General features: G+C 46.9%; 1 protein-coding gene across 3 annotated transcripts in view; it reads left to right on the forward strand.

Annotated features, from left to right (window-relative positions):
* Positions 1 to 521: 521 nt before the first annotated feature.
* GYPC (glycophorin C (Gerbich blood group)) overlaps positions 522 to 26,598 on the forward strand; it is a 36,990-nt gene continuing 10,913 nt past the window's right edge. Inside the window, exon 1 of one of the 3 annotated variants that reach the window (XM_036023549.1) lies at positions 522 to 813. In XM_036023549.1, coding sequence (XP_035879442.1) covers positions 774 to 813 — 40 coding nt within the window. In that variant the 5' untranslated portion in view covers positions 522 to 773. Of the gene's footprint in view, positions 814 to 19,929; positions 20,045 to 26,598 lie in introns of those variants that run through there. The other 2 variants (XM_036023550.1, XM_036023548.1) reach the window with 2 other exon arrangements.

Here is a 26,598-nt window from a genome sequence, read left to right on the forward strand (position 1 = left end):
GGGGGATGTGGGTAGACTCCATTAAACAAATGAGTGTGTCAAAATCCAAATACAGTGTTTCATATCTAAGTAAAGTGAATTCTCCACAAACTTTCACTCTGACTGGAAGCCTCAGACAAAAGTGATCCAAATAAAGCACGTGGCCTTTGTCCAGCAATCCTTTTTTTCTAAGAATATTTCCCAAACATTAGCCTGTGAATTGGGACAGCGCCCCTGAAGGGCCAGCGAGGCAGGAATTCTTCCTGGCCACAAATACTCTCAGCTGTGAGAGGCCACACCATTTGAATAACGGAGCAACCAGCTAAAATTCAAACACAGGTCTGTCCCTCCTTGGTCACCGTCCCAGACACTGTCCGGGTAGGCCGTTGTGTCACATCCGGGCGTTTTTCAGTCCACACGGGGGAATTCTCAACTACAACCTCTGTATCTGGTAGCTGCAGACTGGTAGGGCACAGAAACAGAAAAATGTGACTTTTGCGCAGGAAAGTTAGAGCAGGGAAGAGTTCAGAAGTGGGCGTGTGTGTCTGTTAACAGGGTGGAAACCCCACCAGCTAAGTCTGTACACACACACACACACACACACACACACACACATAAATAAATGAAGCCTGCCTATCTGGGACCGGAGCCCCTCCCCTCGTCCCGCGCAAAGGAGTGTGACCCAAAAGCCGCTTCCTCTGGCTGGTGAGCGGGTCAGGACCAGGCCGGTGAGACCCTCCGCAGCTCCACTCGGCTCCTCCACCGCTGACCGGCCCCGCCCCGCCCTTTTCTCGATGAACAACCACACCACCCCTTCGCCTAACGACCACCACCGTGAGTACTCGCCGCAGGGAGGGGTCCCGCGGTCCCGGACCAACTCCAGCCGGGGCCAACAGGGGAAGAGGGGCCGAGGACACAGATCTCTGGCCGCGCCCCGCCTCTGTGGTTGATCTGCCTGCCGGGTTCAGTCCGGAACACTCGCGCCTTCCCAGGGCTCAAGGCACTTAGGTTCCCTGGAGTCCTAGTCTGGTTCCCGTTGGGTCCCCGCCCTACCCACACCCCCAACCCTAACTCTAGAACTGTGCTGAGAGATTCCAACACCTGCTCGCAGGATCTGCGCCGCCCCAGCCACCAACCCGGACGCCCCGGGCAATGTGACCCCCACCCCCACCCCGCTCTCCGACCCTTGGACCCTTGAGACCCTCAAGCGCGGCTTGTACACCCTGGGCCTGCCTGGAGGGGCTTCCTGGCACCTCCGCTATCACGTCTGCTCCCTGCATTTCTTTGCACGCTGGCTGAAAAGTATCTGTGGCAAAAACTTTTACTGAAAGAAGGAGGAGAGGTAGAGCGTTAAGCAGCCCGGAAACAACGTCAGAAGCTGATGCAGGGGACAAGGGGTGCTTCAGAGAAAACACCAAGCACCATCCCTCTGCTTGTTCTCAGGCCGGCTGGATTTGGGAAGGGACGCACAGATAGTTTGTCATTCTTTACGCTCTGTTTCTTTTCGAAACGCTCACTTTTTGTTGTTGAGAGGAAATTATACACCCTGAGGTTCATTGGGAGGCTGTTCAGAAACATTGCTGGGCCCTCCCACCCCCTCTTCTGGGCTTTGCAATCAAAAACTAAAATTATATTCATAAAAGAAATGAATGTTTATTCTTCTTACCTCCATCCTGGTTATGTCATCAGAAACAATGAGAGAATAGACATTCTGATTCGATGATACAATCATGTTAGATAATTAATATGTAATAATACGGGTATCCATGACACCAACTTGTTTTATACCTAAAACATGCACTTGTTTTAGGTCTTTAAAACCCAACCGGGGTTGTTGGGAGGCCGTGCGGGTGAACTCCAAGTGCATGATTGTGGCTAGGCCTGTGTCTATGTACCGTGTGCCTCCTTGTGCACTTGTGTGGCTCACTGGGTCTGGGTATGCAGACTGGAGTCACAGAGTGGGGGCCTGGCTGCCTGTATTGGGATCATGTGTGCCGCTTATTAGGCAAGGACTGAGGCAAGCCTTAGCTGCAATTTTATCTGCTGCAAAACAGGATTATAAGGTATTCCACATTGGGTTGTGAGAATTCAGTGTGTGAAAATGGCTCAGCACAGAGATAGAAACATACTAGGTGTGTTAGGCATCTTTGTTTTACTTGAGACTGTGGATCTGTTAGTTCATGTGTGTTAATGTGTTTGCATGTGTGTCTGTTACTGTGTGTGGGTCAAGACACTACTGAGCTCAGGTATGTGTGTTGGGTGGGGTGGTATCGTTGATGGGACAGAACCATTGTAAGCATTCTAGTTCAGGTGCTGAGAAAGTTCAGGCCTGCCCACATTCCCTGTCTCGTTGGACCAGCCTTGCCATCCCCAGGGCCTTACCCCTGCTCCCTCCCCCAGCAGTTCTCTGGGATTCAATGACTAAAAGCACTACCCTCCTGGAACTAATAGGGATGCAGCCCCTACTTGCACACCGTTCCAGATTACCCTTAGGACTTGATTTATGGCAGGGTCTCTGCTATGAGAGAACCATGAGGCCCTATTTCTCACTGCTAACCCAGGCAGGATGTTTCAGTTTACATCACTGTTCATCAGAACCAGAGATTAGAATGGAGAGGACCCACTGCTCCCCGCCTAGGCCAGGCCTGCCCTATGCAGCTAGGCCCTCATAAGTCCAAAGGCCACAGTTATTGCAAATGAGTTCCATCCATTGTCTTGCCTTTGAATGAAAGAGGTCAGTGCTCAGTAAGGAGATGGCCAGGTTTGGCAGCCTTATATAGAATCTGCTGCCTCTGACAGAGCAGAAAGTATTGCATCAAATGCCAAATGGAATTCCATCTGAGACATTGTTCAACCTCTACAGGTACTGGTGGAGTAGCACTGGCATAGTAAGTATCTGGGCCTTTCCAGTGGTGCCATGTCTGGGCAGTTATTTCTGGGACTTGCAGCATATCCTGGGAAACAGAGGTGTGTGAGGTAAGAGGCACTCTATGTTTGTAGTGGGAACAACACATCAGCCTATCTACACTGAGTGGGAAGAGGCCCCTCATCAGTCAAGCAAGGGGAGGTTGACAAGTCAAGTCTGCTTGCCTCTTTGGGTAGCAGATACCCTTCTGAGATCCCAGCTGAAACACCTTCTTGGAACTGAGCAAACACAATGGGCCCAACAAGCATGAACTAAAAACAAAAATAAACAACTTTGAACAATGAATGAAGAGTTAATAATAGGAAAGAGGAAGACACCTTCTGACCTCCTCAAGGGCAGGTACTTTACTGACTTATGAGAATCCTTTTAGAAGTATTCTATGTATATACAATTACTTTTTATTTTATAAAATGAAATTTATTTTATGTATTTTACTTCATCTTGCTTTTTTTCCTTAAGAATATATTGTAAAGATTATACCAGTTTCTACTCAAATGGGCATTTAGGTTATATACAGCCTTTATTTGATTCTTTTCTAACCAGACAGAGTACTAACATGACAGCCCCTGTAAGAAAATTTTTACATGCATGTGTACAAATACTTTTAGGATAAATTCCCCCCAGAATTTAATTTCTGGAACAAATAATGTGCACCTTCAAAACGTTAAATCCCCTTCCAAAAGGTCACATGATTACTGATGCTTACCAATAGCCAATAAAAGTTGCTATTTCCCCACATTCTCGGTCACACTGTTTAGTTTTTATCTTGGCCAATCTGATGAGTAAAACACAGTGTCACTTTTGACTGTGCCTCTATAGTTATGAGTGAGGCTAGGGAAAATTTTTGTAGCTCTAGAAGATAATGTAGTTCTTTTTCTGGGAAAGTACCACTTTCTGGCCTTTGTCCATTTTCTGTCAGGTCCCTGCCTCCTATGGGAAACACACCCCAGATAATGACATGCCCTCCCTCCCATGGCAAGCTAGAGGCAGAGCAGGGACCCCAGTCCCACACATGCTGTGGAGTCACCCTAGGTTTGATCCTACCTCCAACACTTACTGTCTTTGGGAAGGTATACAATACCTCAGAGCCTCAGTTTTCTCATCTGTACATGGGAGTAATAACAGCTGCTTCAAAGGAATCACATAAGAATAAAGGCTTGGCACCACGCCCAGAAATAGTGGCATCTCTGGCTGTTGTTAACTGACTTTATCAGTGAAAACCCAGCCTGCAGGTGCTGGTAATCTCCTTCTCTTGCAGACAGCTGCTATTTTGTTTTTGACAATGTAGCAATAATGACAGCAGCAGCACCTATATGTCAAGCCCTGTGGTGGGCCTTTCCCTGGTCACCCTCCACAGCTTGGTCTCATGGGCATTTTCTTAGCTGTTTTGCAGATGAAACACTCAAGGGGATGACCTTACTCCAAGGTTCCCAAGTACTGAGGCCTCAGCCAGGCTGTGAACACAGGCTGCAGACACCAGAGCTTCAGAGGCCAAACTGAGAGGGCCATAGGGTACATGTGGACCTGCTGCCCCTGTCCCTGTGTACCCGGTGAGGCTTTCTGCTGCCCTCCCACTGTGGGACCTGCACCTGGGACATCACTGCTCTAGCTTTGCACTCAGAGGGATTGTGTGTGGCACAGACATTCAGAACCTGCCAAATAGCTCATGGCTTTTCACCCAGTCCTGTGGTCCCTTGGTTCACCACTGCCAGCCATCACTCCCTCTCTTGTGGTCAGGCCTGACCCACATCCAACCAGTTGCAGCTTTTCACCCTGCCTTGCACAGCCAGCTCAGGCTGGCCCTGGAGCCTCCTCTCATGGTTCTTCCTCATGTCTGCACTGTCCTGCCTCTCCAGCTTCACTTTCACAACTGCCTGCTTCACCCTCCCCACCCCCATAAACATGCCCACATGCACTGTCTTCCTGGTTCATACCTGCTTGTCAGTTTAGGTCTAGTTTATGCATTCCCACCTCCTTGGGCCCTTCTGACACTAGAAAACCACCCACCATGGTCCTGGGGACACTTTTGAGCCCTTACAGATTCCTGGGTCTGCCCTCTTTACATAATTCAGACCTTCCAAGGGTCTCTGTGACTTCCCTCCCTCCTGTGTGAGAACTGGTCCAGGTTAGTGCTCAGGAAGTGACTTGGAAATGAATGGATAACTGCAGAGGTGACCTAAAGGCCAAAGCTCCCAGGCCTATGTCCATTCCAAATGCCAGAGCACCTTTTATCTAGTCTAGAACTTGGCACATTCATGGAGGTTAGTAAATAATAAATTGAAACAGACAGAAAGTCAAACCAAAATGGACTCTACAAATATGGCTGATGGGCCCCAGCAGTCACTACCTAGCCCTCCTTCCCACTCAATATTAAGTCCTATTTCATGTTCTCCCTCCCTGCCCCTCCTCTCCCTGCCTCCCTCACAAGCCCCAACTTTGCTTAAGATGCCATTCAGATTCTTGTGTAATCTGAACTTCTGAGGGAATGCTGGCTCCTGCCCTTATGAATGCTCATTATTATGAATGCTCATTTTTGTACATTCTTCAAGAACAAATGTTAGCGTGCAAATGAAAGGTGCTGGCAAGAGCCAGTTTCCTCCCATGCTAACGAGAGATGGAGCCCAGGACACTGAGTCCATCACTGGTGGGGCAGGTTCAGCATGGCCTCTGCACCACTCCCCCCACCCGCCCCCAAAGCCACAGAGCCTTTGTGGTTATCACCACCTCACAGATGTGCCACTGGGCCTGAGCAGATGGGCCTGCCCTGCCTAGGGAAAGTGGCTGAGCAGGACTTGCTGCCACCTGTCTGGCTCTGAAGCCTCACTCTTCCTCTGGCCAGACATCTTTACCACCTCTCATAATGACTTTTTAATATTGGCAAATTCTAGGAGGCTCAGTGTGGATAACTCTGAGCATTATGACTCCAGGAGACTCAGTCATGAGGGGTGCAGGGCTCCACAATATTATGAGATTTACCTTATGGAGCTCCACCAGGTTCCCAAGGTATATATCAGAGAAAAACACCTCCCTTATGCTCCACCCCAGTTTCTGGCAGGAGGAGGGGAAAGGAACCATTTAGAATTGTATCAGAGCTGCTGTTCTCAATCAGCCCTGCCCTCAGAGAATCTAGTGAACCAGAGCCTGACCTTCTGGGGTATCACTAGAGCCTAATGGACCCAGGAGAAGAGAAATGCCCAACTGCAGCTCCCCCTAGCCACCTGTCCCACACAAGAGGAAAGACAAAAACAGAGAAGGTAACAGTGCAGAGGCACAGACTCACTAAATACAGACCTGATGACAGGACTGTGGAGTGTGTCCCCACCCTACCTCTCCACCATAACATAGCAGTTACTTTTCCTAGTTGTCAAAAAACTTTCAAGGCATACCAAAGGCAAAAAATACAGTGCAAAGGGACAGAGCAAGCCTCAGAAACAGGCATAGCAGGGACATTAGAATTATTGAATAGAATTTAAAACAACTATGATAAATAACTCTATGACACTTTGTTATATATCCCCTCTTGTTTCTGCTTCTCTAGCAAACTCTTGTAAGTTAAAGTTACATGTCCTTTCTCTTATTGCCAAAACTGAAGTGCTTATGAGGGGTGAGGCTAAAGTAAGGCTGCCCAGTTATCTCACTGCACCTGTCATACACTGATGGAGGCATTTTATCTCAACTTCAGATGAGATCTACCACTGGCACATCAGCTGCAGAGAGCACAGCCAGGAGCCCTTGCCCTACTTCTCCCGCATGCAAACACATGTTCATATGTTCTTATGAGGCATTCGACTGTGCAGCTGCCTGCTGGCACTAGGCCCCAGCTCTGCCATTTTCCCCCTTGGATCCTGGAAAGGAGAATTTTCACATTTTATTAATAGCTGTAGGCACATGCATTCTCAACAGAACCTTAAAAGGAAGGATATTATGGTTGCTAGATCAAAACCAGATAAAGCCTTCATGCCTGCTTTTTGTGTTGGACCCCTGTCTGTGGTGGCTCTTGTGTTCACCAGTCAGCAAAGTCCACTGGCTATGAAGTGGCACTTTCTCTTGAGATGCTTGTCAAACACTGTCTCTAGAACTTTAAACATGGTCTTTAACAAGTAGAATATTCCAGTTCAGGTTCCTCTTCCATACATTTTTGAGCCATTTAGTCCAAATACACTTTGCATCAATTTGTTAGTGACAAGGAGGTGGTTAACAACCAGCATTATAGTTCAAGAATTTGGGTTTGAATGTGGACCCACACTAACCTAGGTTTGGCCTTGAACACATTGCCTGGCCTCTTTGCCTCTCAGTTCATTATCCAGGACAGGGCTGGCTCCATGGGCATGTGATGAAGGGCCCATACTCACTAGCTTTAACGCTTTGCTGTTGCCAACATAAAATTCTTAAGTTTTCAACAAGGGGCCCTACATTTTCATTTTGTACTAGGCCCCACAAATTCTATAGCTAGTCTTTATTGGGTAAATGGGGATAATAATCATTTCTACCTTAGAGTTTGCTCTGAGGATTAAATGTACCATCATAGATAAAGTTCTTAGAATAGTGCCTAATACATGTTTGTCACTGTGACTTATTCAGTCTTGAGTATGCCCACCTTTCCCTTGTTCCCAGGTCTTACCCCTGTTAGCCCATTCACTACTGGGCATGTTACCCAATGACAAGATGGCACAGTCTGCCCAGGTCCTGAGTAGGGGCAAGGCTTTCTGACCCAGCAGGGGAACTGCCCTGTAATAGCTCCGGGAAGCTGCTCCTTCTGGAGCTATTAGAGCTGCCTCCAACATGCCTGCCTCTTCTGTTTCTATCAAAGAATGGGCAAAATATATGAAGAGCAGCCCAGAAAACAGACGAAGGCTCAGCAGAAGTTTCCTTTGTGTGATACCATGGGTGGGCCATCCTTGTCCCCACAGCCTTACCTGAATACCAGCCTCTTATCAAAAGGGGTCTCACTGTCTTGTTCTTCATGGGGAAGAGAAGACTCTTTGAAAACACTGAATGAATGGTGAATGAATGAATGTGAATTTCCAACCAGTGTAAAAGCCTGACCTATATAGTGAGTATTATGGGTCCCGGATGTACCTGAATCCCCTCCCAACCCAGTGTAAGACCCTACCACTCAGTGACCTATACTGACCTCTGAGCTCCCCTTGGTTCAGCCCAGTGACCCCTCCCTGTCCAGTGGTCCTTGCGTGCCCTATCCTGCACATATGTGGTGCCCCCTTCCCTTTCCACCAGGCCCTTGTGCACTGTACCTTTCTATGTCTTCTCTCATGGTCATGTTTTCTTTTCCTTGGTACTGCCATTGTGACCAGGTTTACAGCAGGGACTCTCTCACGGGCTCTTTAAAGATGGGCCCCCCTCTCCTGGAAGGGTCTCTTCTCCTCCCTTCCCAGCCTGCACCTCAGCCTAAGCTTCTGTGGGGAAACAGTGTGCTTCCTGTGACTGTGCCCTGGGACTGACTTGTCATTTGAATTGCCACCCTGAAGTTCTCATTTTAGTGAATTGATTTCTGCTATGGCTAGAAGTCTGGAGTAGTCCATTTTTATTTTTCTTTAATTTCCCAATCTCTTTTTTTCCCGTTTCTACAAATTCTATAAATTATCCTGACCCACTCTCCTCTTTTGGTGACTGACTCAAATCTTCATTGCAAATATTATCTCATTTCACCCTGAGCAACCCCGTGGGAGGTATTTTTATCTCCATTTTACATGTGATAATACTGAAACTCGAGAGGTGATGTGACTTGCTGAGAGCCACAGCTGTCTCCGCCTGCTCACGTGCACATACAGCAGCTTTTTCTAGGAAGGGCTCAGCCAGGCTCAATGTGCACATTAGGCACAATGCTCTACAGTGCTTTTAGAGATCCACACAAATGTTTATTTATTTTAAACTTGAAAAAAGTGAACTTTTAAGACTAAATATTACATTTGTCTTTATACCAATGCCACTATAAAAAACAATTTTTAATATTTTTGGGGAGAAGAGACCCATGAAGACAAAGCATCTAGGCTGATGAAGGTCATACTGCAGCCCTTTCTCTGCCCATTCAAGTCTAAAGAGCTGGATGCCTGTTGGTCTCCAAACTGTCAATCTCCCCACCCTACTCTGCCCTCCTCCTGGTACTCTGATGCTCCTCTGCATGGCTGCCCTACCTCAAATTCTCACACTCCTTCCCTGGCAGTCCTGCCCAATTCCCTAGGACCCCTGGGCTGGGCAGATGCAGTGGCTGCTCTTATTCCTGCCTTGACCTTTGCTCTGGAAAGATTCACAAAGTCAAAGTAAATGCTTGAGGGTACCTAGGACTCCCTCTTTCTGTCTCTATCTGTGTCTCTAACTCCATCTTGATCTTTCTCTTACTCTCTTGGGTTGTTTTTTTAAGATTTTATTTATTTATTTTTAGAGAGGGAAGGGAGGGAGAAGGAGAGAGAGAAACATCAATGTGCGGTTGCTGGGGGCCATGGCCTGCAACCCAGGCATGTGCCCTGACTGGGAATCGAACCTGCAATGCTTTGGTTCGCAGCCTGTGCTCAATCCACTGAGCTACGCCAGCCAGGGCTCTCTTGGCTTTTTAAGCTAGGAAATGGGGCTGTTCTTCATTTAAAAGTTTAAAAATAAGTTTCCTTTGCCCTGTTTCATTACTGCAGAAGCAATTATTGTTCCTTATAGAATTATGCATTACAAGATCAAGAAGAAGATTCTTTTGAGAGCAGGGTGACTCTCAGATACTTAAGGGACTGCCAGGTGACAGCTGGAAGGCTGTTCAGTGGGAGATCTGGGCAGAGATAAAGATGGGGACCTCAGTACAAAGGGGCCACCCAGGGAGGCATCCAAAAGGAGCCGAGAAGAGCCTGCTTGGAGTTGTACCAACTACTCTGGATTGGGGCACAGAGGTGCTGATGTGGATCTTAGCACAGGCACAAAGGGCAGGCTGATGTATAATACTTGGTGAATGCCCACTCCCTGCTCCTTCACACCTGCCAGGATCTATGTGGTACATGAATGTGATATTATCAATGCCAGTTTAGAAACATGGAAACTAAAGTTCAAAGAGGTTATTTCCCCAGGACCTCATTGTGCATCACTGGCACTGTCAAGATTTGGGCAAGGTGTGTCCTTCCACCTCTAGAACAAGGCAGTCACTGTGATAAGGAACTTGCCATGACCCTTGTCCTTTCTGCCCAGCCCCATGTGTCCCTGAGGTCACTCTCTTCACCCCAGAAGAAAAAGCCTTTCTTTATCCACCCCACCCTGGCCATGTGTGCTGACTCTGCCCACCTCCACCAGCCCCCACCTGTTTGCCTAGCAGCTGCTAATGAGATGCTCACAGAACCACATAAGGGCCAGTTGTGACTATTCTAGTTCTGCCAGCCCTGGCCAGCCCACACACAGCCCCACCCTCCCCTGGGTGAGCAGTGAGCAGCTGCCTCTTAGGGTCACCACAGGGTCATCAGCAGAGAATAATTCCCCCACCAGTTCTTGGAATGCCTCCACTACAGAGCCACCCCTGGAAGCTTTGTCTTTTGTTGAAATCTTACTGCAATGTGTGTTATACTTTGCTAGGCACTTTAAAATGTTTCCTTTCTTCAGTCAAGAGCTACTATCTCCCTTTTTGACTGGAAAATAAAGTGAAGTTCAGACAAGTTATATGCCTTGTAAGAATTCACAGTCGGGTATAGGAGATGGACAAGACTGGGACACAGATCTCTGGTAACTTTTGGAGTGCACTGTTTGCACCACAGAAACTCAGTCATCAGGTTCTTAAGAGGCAGACAGGGTGATGTTGAGGATGCTGGAACTGCAGGTCACCAAAAGGAAGAAACTGACTAACCCTACATTACCCTGTACCTCACCCTTCCCTCCCTGCCCTCCCCCACACACATACACAGAAGCACTCACATATATGGGGTCTCTCTGGAAAAGTTCAGCAATTGGTAATATGACCAAAGCAGTTTGTGCAACACCAACGTGACCTAGAAGTCAAGGAGAGTGGACTGGAATGTGCTGCATGAACAATGACAACTTCACTGTACTAGTCAGTGTGGACTGAGTAAGCATGTGTACTATGTGGCCATCACATTCAAAATGAGTGAGTAAAGCAATGAATCTGCATCAAATCTTGCATTACTCTTGAACATTCCTCTGTGGAAATTATTCAGATAATTCAGAAGGTCACAGCTATGGGCAACTGGTGATTGGCAGCCTCATTACAACAACATGCCTGCTCATACATCACATCTCATGAAGAGTTTTTTGGTGAAACATTAAGTCAGCCAGGTGACTCTTTCCCCCTATAGCCCAGATTTGGTGATATGTGAGTAGAATGCTCAGTTGTCAGATGGTGCTAATCAAGCCAAGAAGAGGAGGCCAAGGGGTAAAAGGGGGTGCTATTTAAACAGTGTGGCCAGAGAAGTCTCCTCTAAAGGCAGCCAGGGAGCCAAACTTGGGTATATCTGAGAGAAGACATAGGAGGTAGAAAGCATAGCAAGTGCAAAGGCCCCAAGACAGGAAGAGGCCTGGCCTGATTAGGAATAGCTAGGAGGCCAGTGTGGCTGGGGAAGAAGGGTGGAAAGTGGAAACTAGAATATGAAGTCAGACAGGTGAGGTGGTGGAGACATAATGGGACTACCTCCTAGCACCTGTTGCAACTGCTGGAATTCCATCATCTTCCTATGTCCTGGGTCCTCCAAGCCACTTGCTCATGATCTCTAGAATGTTCATGGACCTGAGACAGTAGCCCTTCAGCATCTCAGCTAATTCTCTAGCAAGGGACTGAGAGCAGGGCCTGGGCTAGCATGGCTTGTGGTGGGAGCTGCATGGAAGGAAGAGGATGGTGGAGGACTCCTGAGGAGTGCCTAAAATGCAGGGAGAGGGTACAGGAGGAGCTTCATCAAACGTCCAGTTTGTTCTCATTGGTCCTTAAAGATGCCTTAATTGTGGGTGTGCATGAACACACACCCACGGCAGTTCCCAAAGCCTCTCTGACAATGGCTAGTTTTACCTTCTAAGTGAAGCTTTTCTGGACGGCTGTGCTAGGCTCTACAGGGAATGAGTGTGAGTACCTGCAGTTCACAGGACACTGAGGACTCTCAGGGAGCAGCTGGAAATGTGACTGAGGACACATGGGCTGGAGGAATTGCATTGGTCCTTCATTCACTTTCTGGGTCCATGTAAGGTAGGGGTACCAGCCCAGTAGAGACAATGGAACAGTGGCCTTCCCCTTGGGGTTGCAGGGGCTAGTCCAGCAGGCATGAAGAGAACTAGGAAAAGGTGTGGACAGGTTGGTCTTGGGATGCTGCTCCTGGGGTACAATCTGCCATCTGCCAAGGGAAGGAAGCTCCCATACCATGCTCAGTTTCCCCTAGTCCTTTTGGCAAAATGAAAACCCAGCCCCAAAATACAGGCTTCTCTTTTGGAAATCAGGGAGATGAAGAGACTAGCTTAGGCTTTTACAGCTTAGGTTAGAACCCAGGATGCCACAACCTCAGTTTCTGTCCCACACCCCTGTCAGAGGTGACAGTGGACACGACTCCCCCAGGGTAAGTTGCATGAGCAGTCAGGTTCATCAGACTGAAGTGTGTGGGGAAGGTGTTCTCACCTGCTTCATAAATTTGCACACCTTTAGTCTGATGAGCAGTCCTAAGGAAGTCCAGTGAGGAGACCAGAGACACTTATATGGCACAGTAGCTCATTCTGAGTGCCTCCTCCTTCAGAGGAGTGAAGGCACTCCTCTTAGTGAAGGCACTAAGTGACTGATTCTTCACCTTTACCTAGCAGCCCTGCTAGAAGTTTGGCCACCTGGGCATCTGTTTATACTTGGAGTCTCAAACACATTCACACTGCTTATCTCATTGGGTCCTCATTGCAGCTTGTCATAGGGGAGGACAGGGGGTGGAGAAGGTGTTGGCATTTACCGAGCTCTCTCTGTGCCAGGGAACCTGGGTGTCTCTCCTTGTGCCCACTGGAAGGTGTGTGCTATTGTACATGTGCTGAGAAGAGGGTCTAGGTCCTCCAATAGCTAGGTGTCCTGAGTGTTTCTGGGAAAAGTGTCCCAGAAACTGCCCCAAGGGCACACCAATAGAAAACCACAATACCAGCACTGCACTTCCATGTCACACTGTTCTACAACCTCTGCACCCAACAGGTTCACCTACAGGTAGCCAGTGTCCTCCTGTCAATGACATTGTGTGCTTTTGTGCTACAGTTTTAAGGAGACAAAAGGCTTCATGCTTAAGCACTGCAGGCCCTACCCCCACCACACTCTCATGTGTGCGCGCACACGCACATGCACGCACACACACACACACACACAGAGGAGGAGGAAACCCAAACGTTAGCACCCTTATAGAAATAGATTCTGATTTCAGCTCAGGTCTCTGTGAACTTCAGACCCATGTGTGAAGGTCTCCACTTGCTCCTGAGAGGGATGCGTGGGGTGCCTTGTCCTGAGCCCCATCTGAGTGTAGATCTGTGCCTCACAGGCAGGTAGCCAGCTTGGGTGAGTGCAAGCACGTTATATTTCTTCTGGGGGCCTTCTTCCTCTCGGCTTTGTTCATGCTGATGGAAATGGCTCTTTCACCAGGCCTGCCTCTGATAAGGCTCCCACAGTAAAAGAAAGCAGGCTGAGCCTCATATCAGGGAGCTGCAGGAGTACCAGGTGCCTTTGCAGAATAGGCCTGGTACTGATAAAGCAGTCCTGGGCCCAACCACTCACCAGCTGATTTCTTAGGCCCATCCCTAGAGCCCAACCCTCAGAACAGAAACAGTAAGACCCAGGGAGCTTCTTTACTTTCTTAGACACCAAAACAGGCTTCTGGTGGCCATAGGCAATAGGGAGCAACTGGGGACAAAGGCTTGGCAAGGAGGGGTGTTGAAAGAGTCTCAAGAGGTCTTAGGGTTCTGCACATGGCAGTGGGAGCTGTACCTCTTATGGGTGTCTGAGGACTGTATGTGTGGTTAAGCCCCCACAGAATCCTCTGTGAAGCACTAGTGATGCCATTGTATGGGTAGGACCTGAGTCTAGGAAATAGAAGGTGTTGAAGTTTTTTTGTCTAAAGTGTGATATGGTTTGAAAGCAGGTTTTCTGGCCCCTCAGCTGCCTTCCTCCATCCTAGGAGTTCTGATTGGAAGATCAAAGAACTCATCTTCCTGCCCACCATCCCACACACCATGCACACCCCAGTTAAAGACAGAAATTCTACCTTCAAAAGTTAACTCTTTTCCTTTAGGTTTGGGTCACTGTTAAACTTCCTGTCTTTAGGTTGGGACAGACTGGGTTAGCAGACTATTTCTGAGGAAGTGACTAGGCCTCTCTGTCCTTAGTTGTCCAGTCTGTAAAATGGGCTAGTCATCCCTGCCTCTGTGAACAGAGCTGCTATGCCCAGTGCACCGCAGAGACCACAGATGGAAAGCACATCACCACTGCTGGCCCCCAGGGCCATCACCACCTCCTCATTTGATGAGGCCCCCATCACCAGCTCGGCCCCACCCTAGGAGGCAGGCCAGGGCTGGGGCTATAGTGGGACCCTTGGATGCAAGTCTGGGTTTGAACATTTCACTCTGTCCTTGGCAAGTGATTATATCTATGAGCCTGAATCTTTTCCTATATAAAGTGTGGATACAAGTACCTGCTGGCAAGATTGTCTGGCAAGTTCAGCTAATGAGAGGTACCCCAGGCTTGTGGCTATCCCCTGAAAGTAGGCTCTGCTGAGAAGCATCATCCATGTGATAAGATGCAGGGGGAGCTCCAGCAGAAAGCAGATACATCAAAAGCAGCCAACATGAGCCCAGAGACTTCCCAGCTCTGCTCTGCCCAGGCTATGATGCACACAGATGCATAGAGGTCAATGGCCTTCCAGACAAAGTCAAGACAGCAATCTTCTGCACAGGGTGTATTAGGCAGAGCCACATGGCAGCCTGGCCCAGTGACTAGAGCCTTCCCTGAAAGGTACTGCCACCCAGAGGTGACCCACAGGATGGGTACATGAAAGTGAGTCCTGCCTTCAGAGGACCTGCTGGAGAAGGCAGCAACTCAGATTTTATGGGAAAGGCTGGCAGCATGGCTGGAGAGCAGCTCCTGGCTCAGATACCCCAAACAGTAATGTGCAGGTGGTCTTCCCTGAAATATCAAAAAATGAGTTTCTCCCATACACCAAGGCTAACAAATGCTGAAGCCAGAAGAAAGGCAGACTGAAGGGGTGGGCAGGAGGCCCAGACAGATGGCTATTCTGCTGAGCTGATATCTGGGGAAGGCATGCAGAGAGGCTTCTTAAATCCCTTCCTTGGAATCAGTAGGAGCATCATTGATAGTCATTAGAGTCACAGGAGTAGTATAAGTAACAAACTCTCTGCAGTGTGGAGAGATGAACATAGGAGGTGGTTTTTACTACCTAGCATCTAATAGATACTCAAGTCCATTGGTGTAGCAATGACTGCAAATGCCTGCTTTCATAACTGCTCACCTGGATGATATTTCCTGCTGCATCTCACTACACTGCTGAGAGGAGCTTCCACTCAGCTTTTGACAACCACCTAAGATGTGCCAGCCACCTTGCAAAATGCTGGGACACTGGGAGGAATATTCCACCACCTTTCCTGCAATGACAGGAGTCATTCTGACATATTTGATGAGTCTTGTCCACAGTGACAAGAGGTCACTCTTGCCAGAAGTTCAGAATAAGCATCCCCCAGTTGGGGAGCCATTTTATTGTGGACTGATGTGTGTATGTTCATTAGATGGGCCAGAAGTGGGAATTTCAGTCAGAGGGAACAGCAGGAGCCAGAACTGTGGAATGTAAAATAGAATTGGAGACTGTGTGACCTACACGGGGCTCCTGTGGGACAGGTGGGGTGTGAACATGTGAGATGACAATGTGAGATTCAAGCTGGCTGTGCCTGTGGCTTTGGCTCAGGCCTGGGAGACCCTAGGGATGTCATCTGGGTATGTCCCTACCAGGAAATTCTCAGTCTATCTAGTGAGGTGACAAAAAACAAAAACAAAAAACTAAATAGTTTTTAGGTTTTAGGTGTGTAATTTTTAGAAAATACTTACACTAAAAGTAACTGTTGTTGTTTATCTGAAATTTAAATATAAGTGGTGTCCTGCATTTTATCTGGCAGCACTAGGGCATGGGACCTGGGCATGGACATTTTATAAAGGGTCTCATCTGATTCAAATGTACAACCAGAGCTGAGAACCATGAGTAGGAGGCTGTGCTGCTGCTGTGAGACAGCCCACCTACTTGAGTCTCAGGCCAGATCCTCAGCTGCAAAGATTTCTGTATAGATGGACCATTGCTAGTCTTAAAAAACCTCCCAAGAAAGCTTTTGAGATTCCCTTCTCACTCATCCTTTCCATTTATCTCACCAATGCCTCCTGCCAATGGTTAAAAACCTATCTGTTTTTATATAAATTTGAATATCTGAAACACGTATTAATAGTAAATGACTTACTATTAATAGAAAATTACTTACTACAAAATTACTGTAAATAATGTAATTATGGAAGTGATTTAATAACTCACTATATTTAAATACAAACTAATTGATCATTATAAATCATTATTCAAACCCTCCTAATCACTTATATTACACATATCGACTTTGTAATTACACACTTGCCAGAACCTCAAACTCTCCAATCCTCAAGATTTCCAGCCTTATCAGGTGTACCTTCCTGGAGCCTCCAATTCACACCATATCTCCCTTTTATGTCCACTACCCTTAGTTCTGTTTGTCTGTCGTTGTTTCATGTTCATTCATTCTGGATAACTTGCAAGTGCATTTCTAAACTTGGAAGAGAGAAGCCTTTTCTTCTCTTCATCCCTGCATTACTTCAGAATTTCCAGAGAATCCTTTTTTCTGTATTCTCTGACGTGCTCATTGCCCACGAGAGAAGACTGAGCTTCTCTAACCTGATCTTTAAGACTCTTCAATGGCATTATTCACCAGGCAGATCAATAATGAACTTTGTTAATGATTCCTATTATTTTTCTTCTTTGACCTAAAACCATAGTTTTTCTATTTCCCAAAACACAATTCAAAATAGTTATTTGAAAGGTGTAAAATGTAAAAGCTGCATTTGTTTCAATGTAAAAGAATTCATATTAAAAAGAATAAGATGATCTGAAACCTGTTAGACCATCTGACTTATCTGAGAGTCCTTAATCCTGACCACTTAAACAGATCCAAATCTATAGATGGTGAATATCTTTTTTGTTCATTGTTTTCACTCTGTTGCTTGGTTTGCTTAACAAATTAGTACAACAGTGTGACAAAATAGAAAATTGTGTTTGTGTTACAGAACAGGGCCAAGGGTGGGTATGATATACTGTTATCAAAAGGACCCCCCCACTAGGTTTGCTATGTCCACTGCCAGAGGAAAGACATCTCTCAATGCCAGAGATTTGTGAAGAGGAAATGTTTATTTAAAGCTACACAGACCTAGAGTAGTGACCTAATGTCTTTATTAAAGTATTAAGGTCCTTTAAGATACCCACAGATGTACACAGTCCTTCCTTCTCCCTCTGCCCTAATCTAGGGTGCCTATCTCAGGAAAGAAGTGGAAGTCCATGATTCAGGCTCCCAGCACCATCAGCTGTGTCACCACCAGGATCTCCAGTTAATCCAATGTCATGTGGCACCTTCTCATGGACCACCAGTAAGAGTCCTTTCACCCCTATTCTTCCAGGCAAAGTCTCTCTTGCTTCCTAAGCCATGTGGCAAAGGGGAGCACCCCAAAGCCACGTGGTTCTCACTCTCACCAAAGCTGTGTGGTTCTCTTCTGCATGGCTGCCAAGACTGGGTTTCAATACCCCTACCAATCTTCCTCTGCAGCCCCATTTCTGACTCCTCCTACAATCAGTTACACCTGCCAGCATTCCTGTATTCTTCCAGGTTTACTGGGCTGCCATAGTGAGTCTTGGCAGGCATGGCCCCATGTCATGGAGCCAATCTTCTCCAAACTCTCACGCAGGCACTGTAACCAGGGGGAGGTGACCCCCCTTCCCCCATTACATCTTGGGTGGAAGTCATTTTCCTCCCCCTTGCTCAAGGCATGGCCACAACTATTTAACATATCTATGAAACCAGTTAAAGGTTGTAGATATGTTAAATGACCATGCCAGAGGTTAGCTGCAAAGCTGTTACTGTACAAAATAGCTCTGCACGGTCCTGCTCCATGTATGCCTTCCTCCAACTCACACCTTTGGGGGGAAGGGGTGAGGACATCCTATATATCTTTATAATATTTCCTGGACACCTTGAGTTCTTGGTCCCATTCCAATCCCTATTTGGGGGCTTCCCTCTTGTCTGTACCCTATTATAGTTGTACTTACTCTTCACCCCCTAAGATTATGTGTTAGATTTCAAACCTGCTTCTGAAGTGCTAGAATCACTGATGAGGAAGATGGACAAAGAGTTCTATTTGTATTGATTGCACTAAAACAGCAGGAATGTGCCAGTTCACCTGTTGGTCATTACATACTAACAGGTTGTTGATCCTTAACCACACACCTGCAAAATTCTGAAGTGAAACAAGTCTAAGTTTGTTGGCCCTCTTTGATTAGTCTGCATGGCATTTATCACTTTCTATAAAAGAAACATTTAATTTAGATGACAGTTGATTTGCTTCATGGAATATCAACGGATGGAAGGAAGATATATATATATATGTTTATGGCTTCTTTGCTTTTGAATTCTCATGTGATGGAAATATCTGTTACAAGACCTGGACAGAGAGGCTGGGGAAATGAAGAAGTGGTGTGCCTGGGTGATGGACTGGGACATATTATAGAGTATCTCCATTGGCCAGGAAAACAGGGAAGGATGGGGTCAAGGGGTTGTGGGACAGAAGCAGTGAAGAGAAATAGCTTTTCCTCCCCAAGGACAAAGACAGCATAGGGTTTTGAACCAGGAGCAGGCAACTTCCTGGCTCTGTTGTCTGATACAAAGTGAGGTGAATCAGTGATTTCCTGAACTTCTTTCCTGGCCCTGATATCCAGAGAACAAAGGAGGGCCAACAACACAGAGAGGAGTGCTCAGGAAGCACAACTGTATCAGAAAGTAAACAAGTCCTCCCTGTCCCCAAGTTACAGGAACCGGCCACCTGTACCTCCCCACCAGAGAGACCCAGAATCCAGAGGTCCTGTGTTGGGAAGGTGCTGGTGGTGGCAGTGGTGGCAGTGTGTGTGGTGTGTGTTGTGTGGTGTAGTGAGGTGTGTTTGTCCTTAAATACATTAGGATAAGACTTTTCATGGGTTGGACACTGCCCCCTGGGAGCCATACTGGTGCATCATTCTCTACAAATGAGTGAGCTCAGAGTTGGAGATGGTTGAATGCAGCTTGGATGCAGGGAGCCAGGATTCACATGTATCTCTCTGGTGTCACAACCTATGCTTCCTAAGCTGCATGTCAGAATGCCCCTGGAAGTGCTTTAAGATGATTTCTGTAAAAAGCAGTATGTTGATGTGCATCTGCCCTTCTTGTCACCACCCTCCCCAAGCAATACGTTCCCAATACTTAAAATAAAATGCCCCTCTTTCCTAGCACCCTTTTCAAACACAACTCCAGCAGAAAAAAACAAATCACAGGAGTACCTGCACAATATCAGCTATCATGTATTGTGTGCAAAGTCCTACTTCTCTGTCTATATGCATCAGCTCATGTTATCCTCACAGCCACCCAATGAGGTGGGTTACTCACAGTTCCATTGCACATGGAAGAATGATGAGGCTCAGCACCCTCCTCCCAGGGACAGAGAAGGAGCATACTTGATGTGGCCCCTCACTGGCTTCCTGCTCCTTTGACTTTCCTTCCTGCCAGGACCCTTTATTGCACTTGACCTTTTTGGTCCTAAATTGGGGGTCCTGCTGTCTCTGGGTCACTCAGGCCTCCCCTTAACATGCCCTGTGAACAAGTAGTACTGTCTGTCTTTAAAATGCTAGCACTCAACTCACTGCCTTCATCTGACAGTCTCTACCTGAGGCTTCGAACTAGTATCCAAGGCAACACAGTCCCCTCCACCTCCCATTGCCCTCACCATCATGCTGGCTTTCCCAACAGGACACAGGGCCCTGCAGATCCTGCCTGTCAATCTCGATGAAGGAAGGAGTAAAACATTTTCTGCCTCCTGTTTGACAACTGGTAAGCCTTCTGGAAACCCAATAACAAAACGTGGCCATCTAAATCATGATTATTTACTCATGTGGCCTGACTGAGGACATTTAGTCATGTAATTAGGTACCTAATGATGCTGAAAATGCAGTTATATGATTGTTTAAGTGAATTAAGTCCCCCAGAGAAGTGGGATTAACACGTTAGCCAGCCAGAGAGCAGAGACCACAGAAGGCATGTCAGTGTGACCCTGGCTACACAAGTTGAGTGGTGTGTACTTGAACCACATGTATGAGAACATACATACATGCATGCACACATGTGGCACACAATGTTGGCTTTAGCTCTGTGTCCTCAGGACTCTAAAAAGACCTGCTGTGTACAAGGAACTCAGTAAATGATAGCCATTTCATATCACTGAAAGTTCAGTGTGAATCTGTTTAATGGATGTCCTGAAAGGTCTTAAAGAGGTTATTTATTTAACTTGTGAGATACAGGTGTTCAGAAAAAAATGATAAAATTAGGATATGTCAGATAATTTTTTATTCTACATCACTAATTCATTCACATAGCATTGTGTCATATGTTGAAGTATAAAATTCAGTCCTTGCCCCCTAGGAGCTCAAAAACTAATGTGCAAAGCCTTGTAATGGTGAGTTGAACAAGTGTTCAGCCAACCATAGCCTATAGACTAAATCTAGCCTGTGGCCTATTTTGGTATAGTCAATTAACTAAGAATGTTTTTTACATTTGTAAAAGGTTGTAAAAAGCTAACCAACAAACAATTAAACAAAGAAGAATGTGTAACAGAGACCATATGTGGCCTGTGAAGCCTAAAATGTTTTTGAAAAAAATTGCTGTTTCTGCAGGAATATAGAAAGGAGCATGCAAGCCCTGTGCACAAGTCAGGGAAGGCTTCTTGAAGGAGGTGGTATGCCCTGAACTCAATGGTAGATCAGGAGTTCACAAAGGCCCAGAGTCTCTATAGTAGGGTGAAGCACTACTGCCTCCCATGAGCTTCCTGCCAGCAGCAACCCAGCACATGAGAACAATGATGAAAGGCCAGTTTGGAGGATGCCTGAAGTTAGAGCTATGACAGCCTGAGGTTCTAGAACTTGAACTAGATCTTTTGTAGAAGGACCAACAGCTCTCTGGCCTGATGTGGCTAGCCTGCCCCAAAACATCAAAGCAGTAGGAAGGGACAGACAACTCAGTATGTCAGGCCCCTTGTGGCCTAGATACCAATAACTTTGGTCCTGGAATTACCAGGGGGCCTGTTCTGTGAACTGAATGAAGTGGGATAAAAGATCACACAAACAACTCTAACAGCTCCTAGGCCTCTGACACAAAGACTCCAATGACACCTGGACACCCAAGCCTTCTGCTCGCTCCCATCCCCAGACCTCCCCCAAATAGCTTAGCTCATCTCCAGCTGACCAAGTCTTTCAGTTCCCTATAAGCTCTGCCCTTTGGGACTACAGATCATGTCAACAATCCCCTTACATCAAGCTCTTTGAACACCCTTATCCTCTGCTGTCAGTGGAAGCCTAGCCCTGAGGACACTGCTGACTCTCTCAGATGGTGGCTGTTCCTCTCCCACTCTCTGCTACCACTGGGTATGGAATAGACAGTGACCACTTCCAAGACAGTATTGCTCCTTCCTATTAAAAGCGGCTTCCTTCCAAAAGCACACATTGTGTCCTCCTCTTAATTCATCATCTATTCCCTCTCTTTCTCTCAAATATACCTCCATCACTTGAGCTGTCAACACACACAGGGGACTTATTCAGTTCTTCAGTTTACTGTCAGCCACCAGCTCCTGCAGTCACACTAGAATAAGACTTTGCCTGTGACTTCCACAGTCTCCATTTCAACAATCGTGTTTCCTGACCACTTCTGACATATCTATTCCTACAATTCTGGAGCCCCATGGGTACCTCAGATCTGGTGGCCTGGCCATGTCTCACTGTCCCACATGCCACATTTCTTCACTATCTCCCCATGCACCTTTGAATCCCCAGTCCATTGTTATAGTCCCTCATATGTCCTTAACTCCTGTCAATAATGCCTAGGAAATATATTCAAAACCCACTACTTCTCATTTCTTCTAATGAAATCCATCCTCTCTTCTCTAAATTTTACTGTGACATCCCATGCCCCACCCCCAGTGGGTCCCCTTCCTCTGCACAGCAGCCAGAGCAATCCTGTCAATGAGTCAGTCAATTTATGTCACTCCTCTACTCAGAATCCCATCATTGCTCCTGTCTACCTCAGAGTCAGATTTGAGCTCAGACAGTGCACTCAAGGTAACTCTCTGACTGTGCCTTTCATATCTCACCTGCACTCATTTCACTCCGACACTCTTGCCTCTGTCTGCTCCATAAACACACCAGGCTGCTCCCACTCCAATGCCATTGCACTTGTTGTTCCTCTGTCTGGACCACTCTTCCCCAGATGTCCATATACTTCATTGCCTTTGTCAGGTCTTATAAAATGCTACCTTCTTTGTGACTCTACAACTCCCACCTATGGTTACTGCCTTCTTTTCTGCTTCATTTTTGTCTTAGCAATGTCTAACATACTATATAGTTTATTTATTTTTCCTTTTTATTGTCTGTATTCCTTCCTTCTATTATAAACTCAAGGAGGACTGGAACTTCCCATGCTGTTTTCTGTTGTGTCCCCAGGTGGTTGTGTATGTGTGTGTTTGTGTGTTTTGGGGGTGGGAGATAGTCGAACTCTCTTAACTGTTTCTCCCTGTCTCCTAATGCCCCAGAATTGGATACATAAATACAGCTCTCTCTTCTCCTATGTACCTGAACTCAAACAATGCACCATGGCTGGAAATACACCCCTCACACTCAGGCACACACATACTCACACACTCACACTTACTGGCCCTACCTCAGAGCCATAATCACACACCCAAATGCACTGTCCAGCAAATCACCACCTTTCTCTGCTCAATTACTCCTTCTGCTCCCCTCTCTCCAAGCACCATCTTGTGTCAGCTTATTTCACTGAAAAAGAAGCATTGAAACAACAGCAAGTATAGAAATCCTTTGGGAAATCTTTGCTACAAAGAGGATTAGAAAAAGGGACCAGGAGTTGGAGAGAGACAAGGTATCAAGGGAAGTTTTTCTTTCTTTAAGTTTGGAGAATAGAATGCTGTCAGGGGTGATACAGGAGAGAGGGCAACCTCAGTAGTGAGGTCTATGAGGATGTGAGAGGAGATGGAGGCCCATGCACACACTGAGGCCCTAGCGGCACAGAGCAGCCATGGACAATGGGAAAGCTGTAGTAGGGCTGCCCAGTGCTGTGGGATGCACAATACAGTTCCCCAGACACTGTCTTCTCTGGTGTTATCCTGGTTCACTTACTCTTCTTGATGGGTCTCAATACCCGGCCTTCCCCCTTGTCAGGCCCCTCATGACTAAGGCCTAAGGCTCGGCTGTGTTGCTTCTCTTCCCCAGTCATACTTTCTGGGGTCTTGTACCTGCCTATGGCTATAAGAGCCATCAAGATGCTGGGGACCCCCAGCCAGGAACCCAACTCTCCTCAACCCCTGAGCTCCAGACTTGATGTTTAGTGGCCTGCACTGCACCTGTGCTTCACATTTCACAAGATCCTGAGCATGACATGTCCTGCACCCAGCAGAGACCTCTACCCCAGCATCCCCAGACAACCCCCTTCTCCGGCTTCCCCTTCTAGTGAGCTGCAAACCCATCCTTCTTGCTTAGGACAAAATCTTCAAGCCTCTCTTTACACACTTCACATCTATTCCCTTAGCAAATCTTATTGGAATCACTTTGCAGATACATCCACAACCTTACTGTTCCTCACTACCAGCACCACAACAGCCCTAGTCCACACACTTGCCTAGACCACTGTGTTCTCCCTTCTTACCCAAATTTTGTCCTCAGCACAACAGCCAAAGTGATTCTCCTCAGACATACAATTCATACTGCTTCTGCTGGACACCCTTCCTGACCTCCCAGGCCTCTGGAGGAATTAAGAGGTTACTTGGTACTATGGCTCCAGGTCTACATCTTTCAGCCTGTTGTGCTCTCATGAAGCTCCTAGCTCCTGACCCCTGACTTTCTCAGCTCCAGCCACATGATCTTCTGGCTACATAGAGTACAATGAGCCCACCCTGACCTGGCCTCCCTGCTGGCTGACATCTTCCCAAAACTTCCTCTTTCAGAAGTTCACAGGGCTTATTCCCTCCCTTAGTTCAGGCAGTCTTTTGGGTCACTGTGACAAAATACTATAGTCTGGACAGCTTAAACAACAGACATTTATTTATCACAACTCTGAAGGCTTGGAAATCCCAGACCAAAGCACCAGCAGATTCAGTATCTGGTGCATGGATAGCCGTCTTTACACTGTGTCCTCAGGTGGTAGAAGGGGTAAGGGAACTGTCTGGAATCTCTTTAATAGATCATAATCCCATTCTTTAGGACTCCACTCTTATAGCCTAATCACCTCACAATGGCCCCCAATTCCATCACACTGGGGAACAGATTTCCACGTGTGAATTTTGGGATGACACAAACATTCAGTCTATAGCACAGCCCAGAAGGTGCCTCCTCTGAGAAACATTTCTGGTCATCCTCTGAAAAAGCAAGCCCTCTCCCCCTTTTCTTTTCTTAATGTCTTATAGCATTTATCACCACCTGGCCTACATCATGGGTCCACATTATTTACTCCCTATTGTTTGCTCCATCCTCTGAAAATAGAAACCCCTACATTGTTATTATAATATTAATGACTATATTCCCCTATGTTGTACTTTACATCATCAGTAATTGAAAAAAATAATAAAATAAAAAATAGAAGCCCCTATGGGCAGGGTTTTGTGCCATCTACTGTAAGATCTTTAGGCTCTAAATCAAAACACAATAGGCCCCTGGTGAAATTTTGTTCAATGGATAATTCTAGAATGAGCTTTGGGATCAGACCTGATTGCAATCCCACCCATAATCACTGTGTGACCTCAGGCAAGTTACCCAACCTATTGGGCCTCAGCTTCTTCAATTGTAAAGTAAAAGGCATTACAACATTCATCTCAATTATTCTTCTGAGAAATTGAAACAATACATATAATTATAAAGTGAGCCCAAATGGTAGCAATTGCATCATTATCCCACCAGGAAAGGGGAGTTCAGTGGGAAGACAGATCCTCAGGCAATAGGGGTCACTGGGGAAGTAGAAGCCAGGGAGCAGCCAGGCCTGAGAGTATTATGAATGGGGGAGCAAACAAAAGATACACAGATGACTTAGGGGTGGAGGTCCTGCTTTTATGGTAGTCTGGGAGAGGGTACATTGTCACCAGGTAAAGCTTCAGAGGCAGCCAAGCATCCACGGTCACCCCATGGAGACACATAATAACACTTACCTCTGTTCTATCCTAGACTAGAGAGATTGGGTCCTTTGACCCCATGCTCCTTCCCACCCTGAGCTACTCCTTAAAAAAGTATCAAAGAAATATCTTCCCATCATACCTGGATCTTGCCCAACATGCATAGGCTTGACCCAGTGCTGGGACACAAGAGTCATGGACCTGAGATACTCACAATCCTGCCAGAAGTGCCAGGGCTGTGCCTTAGAGATGCACCTGCCACTGCCCTGGGGAGTCATTGTTAAAGCTGCAGGACATAGAAAGCCACACATGTGTTCATGCATATATGTATGTGTTGGGTCATATACGTGTGTGTGTGTGTGTGTGTGTGTGTGAACCAGATGGGGAATGAATAGGTCTCTTCTGATGGAGGGAGTCAGTGAAAGACTCAAAGCTGAGGAAAATGAGTAGTAAGTACACTCACATTCAAAACGGACACTAGACATGTCCTAAGTGGAATTCACACTGGCTCTAGTGTGATCAACCACAAGCTGTCCTAGACAACTGTCATGCAGGGCATCCCTGAGGGTGATTGTGGGAGAAGACAATACTGCATTGTTCCTGAGAGGCACACACAGCTACTCCCACCTCTCCAAGTTGCTCTAGGCCTATCTTCACCTCAAAGCAATTGAGAAGGGCTTGAGAGAGCCCCCAGAGCAAGCAGGGCTAGTGCTTAAGGGAGCCTGGCTCCCCATTCACAGTGCATACTTGCTCCAATTGCCAGGAAGGAGTACTGAACTGCATGGGAATTCCTGGGAGGTGTCAGAGGTTCTCAGGCACATGCCAAGAGATTGGGTCAGGGCAGCAGATGCATACCCTAAACAATCTCTGTTGTGCAGATCCAAAGGGGCTGGGTATAAAGTATTTTCAGAGCACTCCATTGACAGAGCCCAGCCCAGGCTAGGCAGGGGACCACTGAAAGCTCAGGCAGCTTGAGGGCCATGTGAGAGAAAGATGGTGCAGGGTGGGCATTCCTACACTAATTCTTTCCAGAGCCCATCACTGTGCCTTCAGAAGGAGCTTACACATCAAGGGCATTATTGCCAAGATGAGATAACCATGTTACCTGTTAAGTAGAAAGAAGGTTCCCTCCTGCTTGGCATCCTCCTCCCACTGCAGCCCAGGAGGGTTCTGAGCTCAGAGCTGGCAACGAGGGTGAGATGAGGAGAGGATTATCGGCCAG

The sequence above is a fragment of the Phyllostomus discolor genome, chromosome 4 (genome assembly GCF_004126475.2).
Source record: "Phyllostomus discolor isolate MPI-MPIP mPhyDis1 chromosome 4, mPhyDis1.pri.v3, whole genome shotgun sequence".
NCBI classification, from domain to species: Eukaryota; Metazoa; Chordata; class Mammalia; order Chiroptera; family Phyllostomidae; genus Phyllostomus; species Phyllostomus discolor.